The sequence below is a fragment of the Vicia villosa genome, unplaced genomic scaffold (assembly GCF_029867415.1).
Source record: "Vicia villosa cultivar HV-30 ecotype Madison, WI unplaced genomic scaffold, Vvil1.0 ctg.000048F_1_1, whole genome shotgun sequence".
Classification (NCBI taxonomy): Eukaryota; Viridiplantae; Streptophyta; class Magnoliopsida; order Fabales; family Fabaceae; genus Vicia; species Vicia villosa.
Window position 1 is genome coordinate 309,024 of NW_026704980.1, and position 13,037 is coordinate 322,060.

The window sequence follows — 13,037 nt, forward strand, 5'->3', positions numbered from 1 at the left end:
TTGGGCTTAAAAGAATCTCTAGTATAAACCACAAAAAATACCTTCAATGAATTGCATAGATGCACATAACATTATTTTAGAAGACTTTACAAAATTGGAAGCAGAATTAGATAATAGAGAAGTTCCAACTCCAACTAAAACCCCAAAATCGCACATCTTTAAGTGTGGAGCCCTCATTTGTCGGTATTGTAAGGGCAAACCAATGCATACAAGCTAGCTATATCTACCAAACTTCAACCAACTCCTTTCACATACTCAAGTGAATATCATCATAATATAATAAGATAAATCAACCATACAATTGTATTTTATATTACGTTTATCTATAATTGAATTATTCTCTTAAACAAACTCAGATGAAAATTGTTCAGAAATATCATATTATCGATAGAACCTTTAAATTAATAATTTTAGTTTGAACTCGCGACATCTAATTTATTCAACAGAGAAAATTATACAGGTGATTTGAAAATAGATTATTCATCCACATTTTATTATTCTCTATGCATTTCCATTATGTCTAGATAACGTTACAATATAGTAATATTCATAGAACCAAATTAAAATAAAATAACATAAAACAAACGAACAAAAAAAAAGTGGGCAAAGTTAACGCCAAGCAGAAGCAACGGTGAGTGTTCTTCCCATCCAACCAAAGCAAATCCCACCGTTCTCTTCTTTCACAGTGAGTGCCGTGTTAACTCGGTGGTTACTACCTCCAGCGAGACGCGATTTTATTGACTCAGCAACGTTTTGACTCATTGGTATCAACATAAACCCCGCCATACTCATACGCGCCCGCCATTTTCCGAATACCTCGAACCGTTCAACACGGTCTCTTCCTTCACAAGCCACCGAGTTGCTTATCTTCCGACTCAGTCCTTCTTCGATCCTCACTCGATCCGGGTTATCCTTCCCTATAACAGTTTCAACCGAGTCATACAAAGCAGAATAGTAAGACCAGGACTCAGCTACTCGAGCCAAAAACGGCGCCGTATTACAGTTCATTTCTTGCTCCACAACAGTTACCACGCGCGGGGAGAGTTTCTTCACGCGCCGCAGAAGCTCGTCGCGGGGATTCTCAGTTGAAACGCTTTCGTCTGGAATCCGATTCAGCTTAAACGCGAAATTCACAACGAGAATTTCCTCCGAGTCACAACCTAACAACTCGCGACTTAGCTCAGTTACCTGCCTCTGAGAAACCGAAACAAGACGAAACTCGAAACCGATTCTAAACATCTCCGCTTGACGAGTCAGCATCTCTCCGACGGCCTTAACCATCTCATCACCGCCGTTGTCCACCACCGCGATTAACTTAACCATAAAACCTGGCGCCAGAGTGATGTCACGCGCCTTGAGCGCGTGCAGGAGGTTCACATACTGTTTTCCCTGTCCAATTTCGAAATCCACCACACAGAAGCCTCTTCCGTTTTCTTCAAATGCAGATTCCAAAATCGCTAGATTCGCAGCCATGTAACTCACCTTGAAACAAACCGAATTTTCCAGAAACAACTGAATCGACTCTGCATGTTCTCTCCCGAAAAGCTCAACCACATGGGAATGATTTTCAACCGGATTGATCCTCGATTTCAGAGCGGAAGCCATGCAATTGGTTAGCCGTTGATCCGAATTTCCATTGGGATTCGAATTGAAACCTAAGCGCAGTGTTAAGATCTCTAAAGCGATTTCGTTTTTACCTTCCGAAATTGCAGATGCGGCTTCGATTAGGGTTTGTTTGGAACAAACAGATGCATGCGAAGAAGCTGCTGTGGAAGTTGATGACGTGGTGGATGTGGTTGGAGAGGATGAAGAAGGTTTCTGGGCTGGAATAGGCCCACACAGGAGCCCATCGGGGCCACCGGGCCCACTTAGTAGGTTCTGGTAAGTCTCTGTCCATTCACTTGTTGTAATAACCGAAGCATCGCCTTCTTCACATTCATCATCATCTTCAAGAAGCTGTTTTTCTAATTCTTGAAGAATCTTTTGATCCTCGTTGAGCTTTTTCTCCGGTTCGGGGGTGGTTTGAACCCGGTTTACCACTTGGCTTAAATTGGAGTTTCGGTAGTGGAAATTCGGGTTAATTGGTTGTGGTTGATGTTGTGGTTGTGGTTGTGGTTGAGGGCGAAGTTGGTGAAGTAACGGAACACCTAAACGCGGCGTTTGGAAGTTATTATTGAAAGATGAAGGGCTTTGTAATTCAGGGACAGAGAAAGACAAAGGGTTATTGTTATGAAACTGGAAACCGGTTCTTGGTTTAACGGAGCGAAGTAAAAGATTTGAAAGAACATGGTTGTGATTGTTGTTGTTCATGTTAAGGTTGTTGTTGTTGTTGAGGTTAAGGTTGTGATTGTAGGTTTGGTTTTGTTGGGTTTGGAATTCAGCTAAGGTGCGTTTTCCGACGATGCGATGTTGAGGGATCTGTGAGGAAGGATCTAGAAAAATTGGAGGAAGTGGTTGTTGTTGATGGTGTTGTTGTTGGAGATGGTGTTGGGTTCGGTAAAGAGAGGGATGATTGAGGTTGTTGATGGAGAGAGAAGGGGTTGTTGTGATAAGGTTGTGGATGGTGTTTATTGGTCGGCCGGGGTAATACTCCGACGATCCACCACCACCGGGATTGAAACCTGATGATGACATTCTTTTTTTCTTTTCTCTCCGGTGATGAAGAAAATAAGGAAAAAGAAACAGTGTTAAAAGGTTGTGTTTTCGGAGAAACACATGAGACACATTAGAGAATGAGGAGAGAAGGTGATGGTGGGTCTTTATGGTTGAATTGATTCGGGTGAATATAAGGAGAGGAAAGCTATGGTTTTTTCTTTCTCATTTATTATTTTGGATTTTTTTTCTTTTCAAATATATGCTATTCTTTATTGTAATTAATATAAATTAAAATGCATTGAATCAAAAGTTAGATCAAATTTTTTTTTTTTACCGAAGATGAAATGTTTTTACCTTTTTCTTAATTCTTTGTTTTTTGTTTTAGTTTTTATAAAATATGTTTATGTTTAAATTGAGATCTATAATATACATTTTAATATTTCAAAGAAATATAAATAAATAAATAGTGTTGGATTAAAATTTTGATATTTATAAATATAATTTATAACATTTAAGATATTGGTAAAATAATCAAAAGATGTAAGTTTGAATAAAAAATTTGAAAATAACTTGAAAAATATTTTTTTAACAAATATTATTATTATTTATGTATTTATTTTTAATTAATGAATTATTATCATTATTATATTCAAATTTAATATACTTTAATATATTTAATATATGAGACTTTTGTTCCTGGATCATAAATTATATATTTTGAATACGAAAATATCTATATTGAAATTGAAATCACAGTTCTCCTGAAATCAATGGATTAACTCTTTAAAATGGATCAAGTCTCAGTCATGAGAACTGACCAATCTTAAATTTTAAAAAAAAGTCATTCTGAAATATTTCTTCTCCATTGCAAATCAATCCGCCCCATGTAGATTTACTTCTGAAATCAATGGACTAATGTTTCAATCATGCTGACCAATTAAAATCAGAAACATTCCTTCTGCATTACACATATATCTGAAATGAATGACCAAAGTCACTGTCATGAAGAGTGGCCAATTAGAAGATAAGTCAATCATAAACCTTCCTTCTAAATTGCAAATCAATCCACGCCACATGTTGATTTACTTCTGAAATCAGTGACCTAATTCACGAGGATTGAAAAACCCTATAATTTAGAAGATAAATCAATCAGGAACATTCCTTCTGCATTGCAAATCACACCGCTACATGTTGATTTACTTCTGAAATCAATGGACCAAGTCTCAGTCATGAGGATTGACCAATCCTATAGAAGATAAGTCAATCAGAAACAATCTGCATTGCAAATCAAACCGCCAACATGTTGATTTAATTCTGAAATCAATGGACCAGGTGTCAGTCATGAGTATTGACCAATCCTATAAAAAGATAAGTCAATCAGAGACATTCCTTCTGTATTATCCATCAACCCACCAATCAAAAACATACTTTTGCATTTCAAATCACCCCCCATAGATTGATCTACTGATCAAGTCTGACTTATGAGAACTGACCAATCCTAAAAAAATTCAATCAGAAATTATATTCTTCATTCCAATTCAACCCGACACTGGTTGTCTCCTTCTAAAATTATTGACATAATAAAAAAATTCTTTTTAATAAATATTAAAATAAATTATTTAATTCATCTATACAATATTTTTTTAATTTATATTTATTTATTAATTTTTATTCCACTTAGTTATTCTATTAATTATAAATAAAAAATCAAATTAACAAAATTTTATTTTATCATTAAAGTTCATTAATTAATTAAATTATTAAAACTAGGCGCAACTCAAATATAACATTATAAGATAAAATTATGCTTTTTCACATTAAAAAATGTGAACTTATTTTTATAAATATTTGTGATGATGACACTATGACACATGCAAAGTTTTATTTTCAAGATTAAATTTGTGGCACAAATTTATTTTATAAGTTTTTTTCTTATGGATTAGAATATTATCCCATCTTTTTCTTTTTATTTTATTTTACTTAAGCAATTTTATTGTTAATAAAAATTGTTCTTTTTACTGCTACTGTACAAAGAAAATATTTTACTTATCTTTTTACATTGATATGTGTGTTTATGTGTTAGTAAACCAGTTTAAAATTTTGTATTGTTTTAATTTTCATTAATGTTGTCGTTGTCGTTAGTATTAATATTTGTGGGTTTTGAAATGTGAGTGTGGAATGTTTCGATTCAGAGTTTGTACGCATTAAGATCACACCGTCGGTTCATTTAAGATTCTCGGTTTCGACCAGATTCAGCTCCATCGGACGGTCTGTATCGAACCGCATCAAAGCCGAAACTGACTCTTCCTCTGTCGTGTTATTTAATAACGAACTTCAATTTTCGGCAATCCAACGAGTGAACCATGCAATCACGCTACCTCCAAGCGCGTGTAATCACGCATAAAGTGCGTGTTTGGTTCCGTTTTCAATGTTCTTGTGAAACTTCTCAAAAACAAATGTAAATTGGAAGAAAAAAGGATAATGTACTTGATAAGATGGAGATTGCGTTAATTTATCAGTTTTGGATTTTTTCTATTTTTTATTTTTTAAAGATGGAGTATTGCTATGGTTTGGGTTTTATATAATTGACTTTTTTTTAAAATGACTAGATCTTAATGCTAAATTAATTAACTGCAATGTAATTAAATTTATATTTACCATATATAAAATTTATTTAATTTTTTTTAAATATAAGTATTTTAATTTATTATTAAAATTGGGCATTCTGCAAATACAATCATAAAAAAAGTTGAACATCTCACAGTACAAACAAAACTACTATGTGATTTTTTTAACTATGAGTAAATATACTTGTCAAAAAAAAAACTATGAGTAAATATAATTTATCTATTATCAATATTGCCATAAAAAAGTATGTATTATTATTTATTTATGTATCAAAAGGTTAAAAAAATTAGAATAAATTTTTTAAGTGTATCTTTGGATCTATTTACGCGTATTAAGGCTATTTCACTATGAAAAAAAGTCTCAAAATGTAATTTTTAAGTCAGACGCGCGTCAGACAATCTCTATCACAAAAATAAAATGTCTTAAATTGTTTTAGACGGTGTATTGATTATTAAAATAGTCAATTGTATAACATTTATAAATTTTGCATAAATTAAAAACAAATATTTTTTATTGAAAATTAAATTTTATTTAAAAATATTTTTATTAATTGTAATTAATATAATAATCAATTGAATTAAAATATAATAAATAAGTGTTTTTTTGTTGGTCAAGTGTTAACATTATTATTAAATTAAATATGTTAAAATATTAAATAAGACAACTAAAATGTAATAAACAAAAATATATTAATAAAATAGTTAATAAATGTTATATTGATTTTAAAGAGATAAATCATTTAAAACAAAATAAATATTTTAAACAGATACTTATTATGAAAAGGAAGAAATATTAAAGATAAAAAAAATATTTACAAAATTTTAAATAAAAAATAATAGTTTTATAGATATTAAAATTAAAAACATTATATTTTTGCTAGAGCTAACATTATATTTAAGTCTATGGACGACACTGTTCATGTACGTACGTGCATTAACCAACTTCATTACTGCATTAACCAACTTCATTACTGCATTAACCAAGTTTAATAACTGCTAAAAATTATTTTTAATACTTTGATGTTGCATTAACCAACTTCATTAATGCATTAACCAAGTTTTTACACCTCTTTAACCAAATGTGGTGATTGTTAAAAATTATTTTTAATAACTAGATGTTGCATTAACCAACTTCATTAACCAACTTCATTAATGTATTAACCAAGTTTTTACACTATATTAACCAAATTTGAGTAATGTTATTCTTACACCCATGAACAGTACTTTACCGTAGTCATCAAATTTGGTTAATGCAATGTAAAAACTTGGTTAATGCGGTAATGAAGTTGGTTAATGTAATATCTAGGTATTAAAAATAATTTTCAGCCGTCATCAACTTGGTTAATGCAGTGTAAAAACTTGGTTAATGTAGTAATGAAGTTGGTTAATGCACGTTCGTACATGAACAATGTCGTCCTTAATTTTAAAAATAAAAATAAAAATTATTATTTTATTTTTAAAAAGTACTGTTCACCGTATAAATACGGTGAACAGTATTTGATGTAAGTATTGGGTGTAAGAAAATATTAGTATTATATATGTATCAAAGGTTAAAATACTATTAGAACAAATTTTTGAAGTGCATGTTTGAATTTATTCATGAATTTCAAGACTATGTCACTGTAAATAAAAAGTCTCTATTTCTAAGCCAAAATGCGCATCAGATAAATTTCTACCTTAAAAACAAAATGCATTAAATTATTTTAGACGGTGCATTGATTGCTAAAATAATCAATTATTACTATTAATAAATTTTGCATATATTAAAAGAAAATATTTTTTAATGAAAATTAAATTTTATCAGCAAAATATTTTTATTAATTACAATTAATATAATAATCAATTGAATTAAAATATAATAAGTGTTTTTTTATTGATTAAGTGTTCAACAATATTATTTAATTAAATATATTGAAATATTAAATAAGACAACAAAAATGTAATATATAAAAATATATTAATAAAAAAAATTAAATGCTATATTGATTTTTAAAGAGATAAATCATTTAAAACAAAATAAATATCGTAAACAGATACTTAATATAAAACCGAAGAAATATTAAAGATGAAAAAAAGAGAAAAGGGGGTATGCACATACAGTAAATTTTAAAATACTGAAATAATTTGACATTTTAAAATATTCTGATTAAATATCTGTGTAATACTTCTTTACATTGACAACACTACCGTTAAACTCAATTTTATAATTAAAAATAATAGTTTTAGATATTAAAATTAAAACGTTATATTTTTGCTAGAGCTAACGTTATATTTAAATCCTATAAAATAGAAAAGCGTTGACAAAACACGTGTGAAGTATCATCTAATTTAATCTGACATATTCATTGAATCTATAAAATTGATGTAAACCACACAAAATGTACAAATCAAAATTGTTCAACTATACATAACTCGATGACCATATTTACTCTTTTGGTACTTAAATAAAGTTGCCTCAATTCATTTTGAACTAAACTAGTTAGTATAATATATTATTGACATGTGGTGAGACTAATTTATTCTTTCAAAACTTGTTTTAAATAAAGATTGATCTCATTTATAAATATATTTAAATCATACATTATTTGACATAGAATTCTTAATAATAGTACATTATGAGTTTTTTAATGACAAAATAATACAAATAGGTAGAAAATCAATAGAGTAAACAAGGTTATGAGATAGCACAAGATGTACTAAACTGACCACCAAATAAGCAAGAAAAGCGATACAAAAATTAAGGTCAAATAAGCACCAAAAAACGCAAAGCCCATGAGAACACCATATGAAAATAATTCAAGCACCTAAAAACCTCGACCTAAAGGGTGCAGGCTAGATCTCTGTCCACTAGATTCACCATTAACATATTAGAATCTACTAAAACAAGTACCAAAAATCATGAATCAAAACCAACTCTAGAACAAGACAAAGCACTTGATCCTCTATTGGTTAATATAAATGATAGAGTTTTGAAGCTACTTAGAAAAATTACACGAGCTCACCTGTAATTTATCTAAAAATTATTTTTATGCAAAAAAAAAAAACTATTCCTCCATCTATTTCACATTTGTTGAAACACAAAAAAGTGTCATAAGTACGAATTATCCAAATAGATCAGAGAACAACATGTCAAATCATATCAAAATCACCCATAAATTTAGTTCTACCATATAAAGAGAGAAAAATCTAAAGATGAGCCTACGATCACAAGGAAAAAAGAAGGTTCAATGAAACACAAGAAAGAAGGATTTTAATTGGATTTCTATAATTTAATCTTTTTGAACTCCCAAACTTCAAACAATACTCATGCCCAAAGTAAACAACAATAATAAAAGATACACGTATTTTTATCCTGATTCATCATTAATTAAGTTAGTCCAGTCCACCCTCCAGAGTGGTTTTGCCTGATCAATAAGGAATTATTCCAATAATCAATTCCATGATTACAACCACAAAGATAATCCATCTAAGTCTTCTCAAGGATCCTGACTAAACACTTAGTCCCTCAAGAAAATCAACCTCAATAACATTTGTTATTGACATGCCAAAGATTTTGACCAAACTGAAGGTTAAGGAAACACAAGAAAAAGAGATTTGAATTTGGTTTCTAGAATGAGAATCTTTTGCTACCCAAAATAACAAGAAGAGCACTTGGAATGAAAATAATGAACACCAATATTTTTATCCTGATTCGCTGTTAACAAAGTTACCTCCAGTCCACCCAACAAGGTGATTTCTCCTTCTCACAATGACTTAATACAGTATAACCAAACTGATTACAACCACAAAGACCTATTATCAATGTCTTCTTGAGAAATTTTGACTATACCCTAGTCTCTCAAGGAAATACAACTCAAAGTTTAAGATACAAAGTGTGTCACAAAAATGCTTCTAAGAAAACAAATTACACAAATGAATTACAAAGTGTACACACACAATATTTTCTATGAAAGTGTGTGAAAAAAGTTTCTAATGTGTATGCTTTTCTTTTTCTCATAGTTTTCACAGTATTGCAGTGTTCAAGTTAAATTTCTCTCTATTTTTCATTCTTCCAAGTATTATTTATGTAGGCAATGAAAAGATGCATTGGAGGATAAAGATGGAATTTCATAAATGTAGTTGTATCCTTGCATAACATTTTATGATAATGGGAGACAAAATGGTACAATGGTACAATCCTTTTCCCATAAATCAGGAATATTGATCTTGTACTGTGTACTATTTTCTCACGTAAAATCTTTTGATCTTATCCTCTAATATTTAGAAGCTTCAGAAAGAGAGTTAATGAAGCATGCATAAAATGATCAAATTATGTATGAGAGAGTCTTCAAAACTTGGTCTTCAGAGTCTTGTTCCAGATTCTAGTAACGCGGTTCTTCATAGTTATTGAGCGCAAGACTTCAGAGCATGATAACATCAGAGGCTTCTCTTGTCAGAGTCATAAACCAAAGTTTTCTGGATGGGTGATGATCAGAAGTGTTAAGTAGAATGATCTAGAGCTTGATTATCTTTCTAGGAAGCACCTTGTATATCTCCTTTAAGTCAGAGTAAGTCAAGTTCAGAGTCTGATGATGTCACGAGTCACTTTCTTAGAGTTGGAACTTGTTTGCTAGGAGCTGCACACTTAACAAACCATTAGGGTACAAAATTATTCTTTATGAAACTATGTATTGTTATCATCAAAACTAAAGGTCAGATGCATAATCAAATCTTGTTCTTACACAAATTTGGTCCCTTAAGGAAATTAACCTAAAAATCACATGTTATTTACATCTCAAGTATTATGACCCCGGTTGACCCCTTAAGGAAATTAACCTCAATAAGACATGTTATTTACATCTCAAGGATTCTGACCCAGACTGGTCCCTTAAGGAAATAACCAACCAGTTAATATTACAAGGTTTGTGTGTATACGAGATTTATTCTTCATAAAGTGAATTACATAGAGTTTTAAGCATAACCAATAACACTTTAAGAGATATGAAATAAAATCTTTGAGTGTTCCTCTTTGTTATCATTAAAGATATTCATAGCACTTGATCTTCTTTCTTGCCGAGAATCCTTTTCTATCTTCGTTATCACTATATTGATTTTCATCTTTAGTTTCATATGTATCTTCATTGTTTGGCTTCATTGATCTTCTTCATTTCTTATTATCTTTTGCATGTAAGTGTTTTCTTAATGTTCAGATGCGCATATGCATTTTCAGTATCCTTTTTCTCACTAACTCATTGTTGCACAAAGTTACTCCTTTTCATGTGTGACTCTTCTACTAAGCAACTTCGCTCTCAATTTTTATCTTACTCTCTCTTGTGTATGTATATTTCCTACATGTTATCACTCTCTTATTCAATCTTCTAATTTATCTTTAAATAGATAAAGAAAAGGGTTAAATACCTTTTACCCCCTGAAATACTGGCGTGTTTGTGCTTACCCCCCTTTAAGAAAAAAATTGGCGCAGAACTCAACAAATAAAGATTCTAGCGCCAAAGACCCTGATCTATTTTTTTAGCTAATATTCTTAGAATCTGGACTACGTGGAAATTATATGTTTGCTGACTGTGTAGTTTATTGACACATAGTATTTGATTATAAAAGCCATTGTTGATATATGATTTTATTTTTCTCACTTCACCCCCTTGAAAAGCTAGGATTTTGTTGTAGTCAAAATAGCAACCTAGAGATGACGAAGAGAGATTCCACCATGATGAAGAAGAAATTGAAGAAATCAAAGCCTTCGAAACAATCCAAGAAATCTAAGCAAGCGAACGAAGCTACTGAAGCAAGTCAATCGAAGCATTTAGTTCAACCAGAAATGCATGCAGACGAAGTTGAGGCGTCTGAAGCTCAATAGGTTTGTTATTTTTTACCGTATGTGTCGAACTCAGTAACGGTTGATGAAGAGTAGGTTATAGTTGTTTTCCTTTTTAATTTCAGAATAAGAAACAATGTAGTGTTCCACCATGGAGGGGAATTTGTGAGCTTGAATGATGGGGTTATGATTTACAGGGGAGGTGTCACAAATTTAGTCACTAATATCCACATTTCTAAGTTTACAATGGTTAGCGTTCATAGGATGTTGACTGGGTGGGGCTACAAGGAAGGGACATTGAGAAGTTGTGTGAGCAACTTCATCATCCCAAATAAACAAGTCACAGCAATTCCCCATCTACAAAAACGATCAAATTAATGGCATAATAGATGTTTCCCATAAATAGATGTAATTTTGGAAATTCTTACCCCAGCATTTCCAAAACTTCCTATTTCTGTTTTTTACAGTATTCGCGACCCACGTCTTCATTGGACGGCGACAACCACACTTGGAAACGCTTGAAATCTCGTACAAATTGCTACTTCCACCACTATTACTTGGACCCATGTGTCGCAGAAGCAATAGAAGAAGAACCAAACCTGACAATATGATGCAAGAATTAAGGGCTGACAGAAAAGGAAGTTTTGGGATGAGGGAATTGTCGCTTGAACGAGGAAGAAGAATATTATGTCACCCTAAATGTTAAGGGATTGAAAAAGAGTCATATAACTATAACCCTGGATTTTCTAGGGAGTGAAATGAGAAATCTCAAATCCTATGTGTCAATATACTACACAGTCAGCAAACATATAATTTCTATGCATGCCAGATTCTAAGAATATTAGATAAAAAATGGATCAGGGTCTCTGGCGCTGGAGTCTTTATTTGTTGAGGTCTGCGCCAATTTTTTTTCTTAAGGGGGTAAACACAAACACGCTGGTATGGCAGGGGGTAAAATGTATTTAACTCTAAAAAAATAGATCCACAGGAGAAAAGGAGATTGAGTATCCATACAGTAGACTGTTGTTGGAGAAGTTAGCTAGAACAAGAGTTGAGTGGCGGTAACAACAATATGATGAAACGTGTGAATAGTAACAATACAGTGTACAATCCTTATTTCATATTTGTAGGGTAGTGGATAGGATGTTGTACTGTAGTTACGTGATGATGTACTCTAATAAGATTTTCACACATACTCCCTTTACATCTAACTTCATGATTCAAAGGCTTCTAAAGAATTAGATAAAGCTTGATCAGATTTCATAATTATTGTCTTCTTCATCACACTTAACTACTTAATTCAGAGGCTTCTGATAGGTTATGATGAAGCTTGATCAGAGTTAGTCTTTGATCTTTGAGATATTAGAGTCGTAGAGAGTTAGAGTCCCTTACAAATGTCTTATAGATTCTGAATTTGATTTGTTGCTTCTTTGAAATCTTCTTTTAGACGTTATTACTTTGAAATAGAGGCTTCTGATAAATATTAATAAAGCTTGTTCAGAGTTTAAAGTCATTCTCTTGCATCAAATACTGCTTCCTTTTGATGACGCCAATCTTTGGACTGTGCCAGTCTTCAGATTCTGTTGATCTCCATATTCAACATGTGCTTAACTTTAGCGTTTGGTGCATTTCAAATTAACTTTTTCAGAGTCAGAATTGCTTTCTTTTAGATCAGCATATTGAACAATCATTAGAGAACAAACTTGTTCTTCATACAAAAGAATTTGTTATCATCAAAACTTCAAGGATTAGTTGACGAACCAAACTTATTCCAACAATCTCCCTCTTATTGATGATGACAATACCATGTATTTTTATCAACAATTTTCCTTAGATAAACGTACAATAGTTAAAAATGTCATAGTTAGGTTTGTAAGCTCCCCAAGAGAATAATATCAAAAACTTTGATAGTCCATAAAATTTTAATCAATAACAATGTGCCTTGTTTAATCAATCTGAAAGATGCACAATAGTTTAAAACAACAGAGTTAGGATTGTAAGCT

At 31.5% G+C, this 13,037-nt stretch overlaps 1 protein-coding gene across 1 annotated transcript; it reads right to left on the reverse strand.

The window, feature by feature from the left end:
* Window positions 1-464: 464 nt before the first annotated feature.
* Window positions 465-2,770, reverse strand: LOC131623025 (scarecrow-like protein 8). Its single transcript, XM_058894025.1, has one exon. The coding sequence runs from the start codon at window positions 2,632-2,634 to the stop codon at window positions 610-612; it is 2,025 nt and encodes a 674-aa protein (XP_058750008.1). The 5' UTR covers window positions 2,635-2,770; the 3' UTR covers window positions 465-609.
* Window positions 2,771-13,037: the final 10,267 nt, after the last annotated feature.

What these genes read in the sequence shown, in the direction of transcription:
- LOC131623025 (XM_058894025.1), bottom strand. Translation starts at nt 2,634, where the DNA reads ATGTCATCATCAGGTTTCAATCCCGGTGGTGGTGGATCGTCGGAGTAT.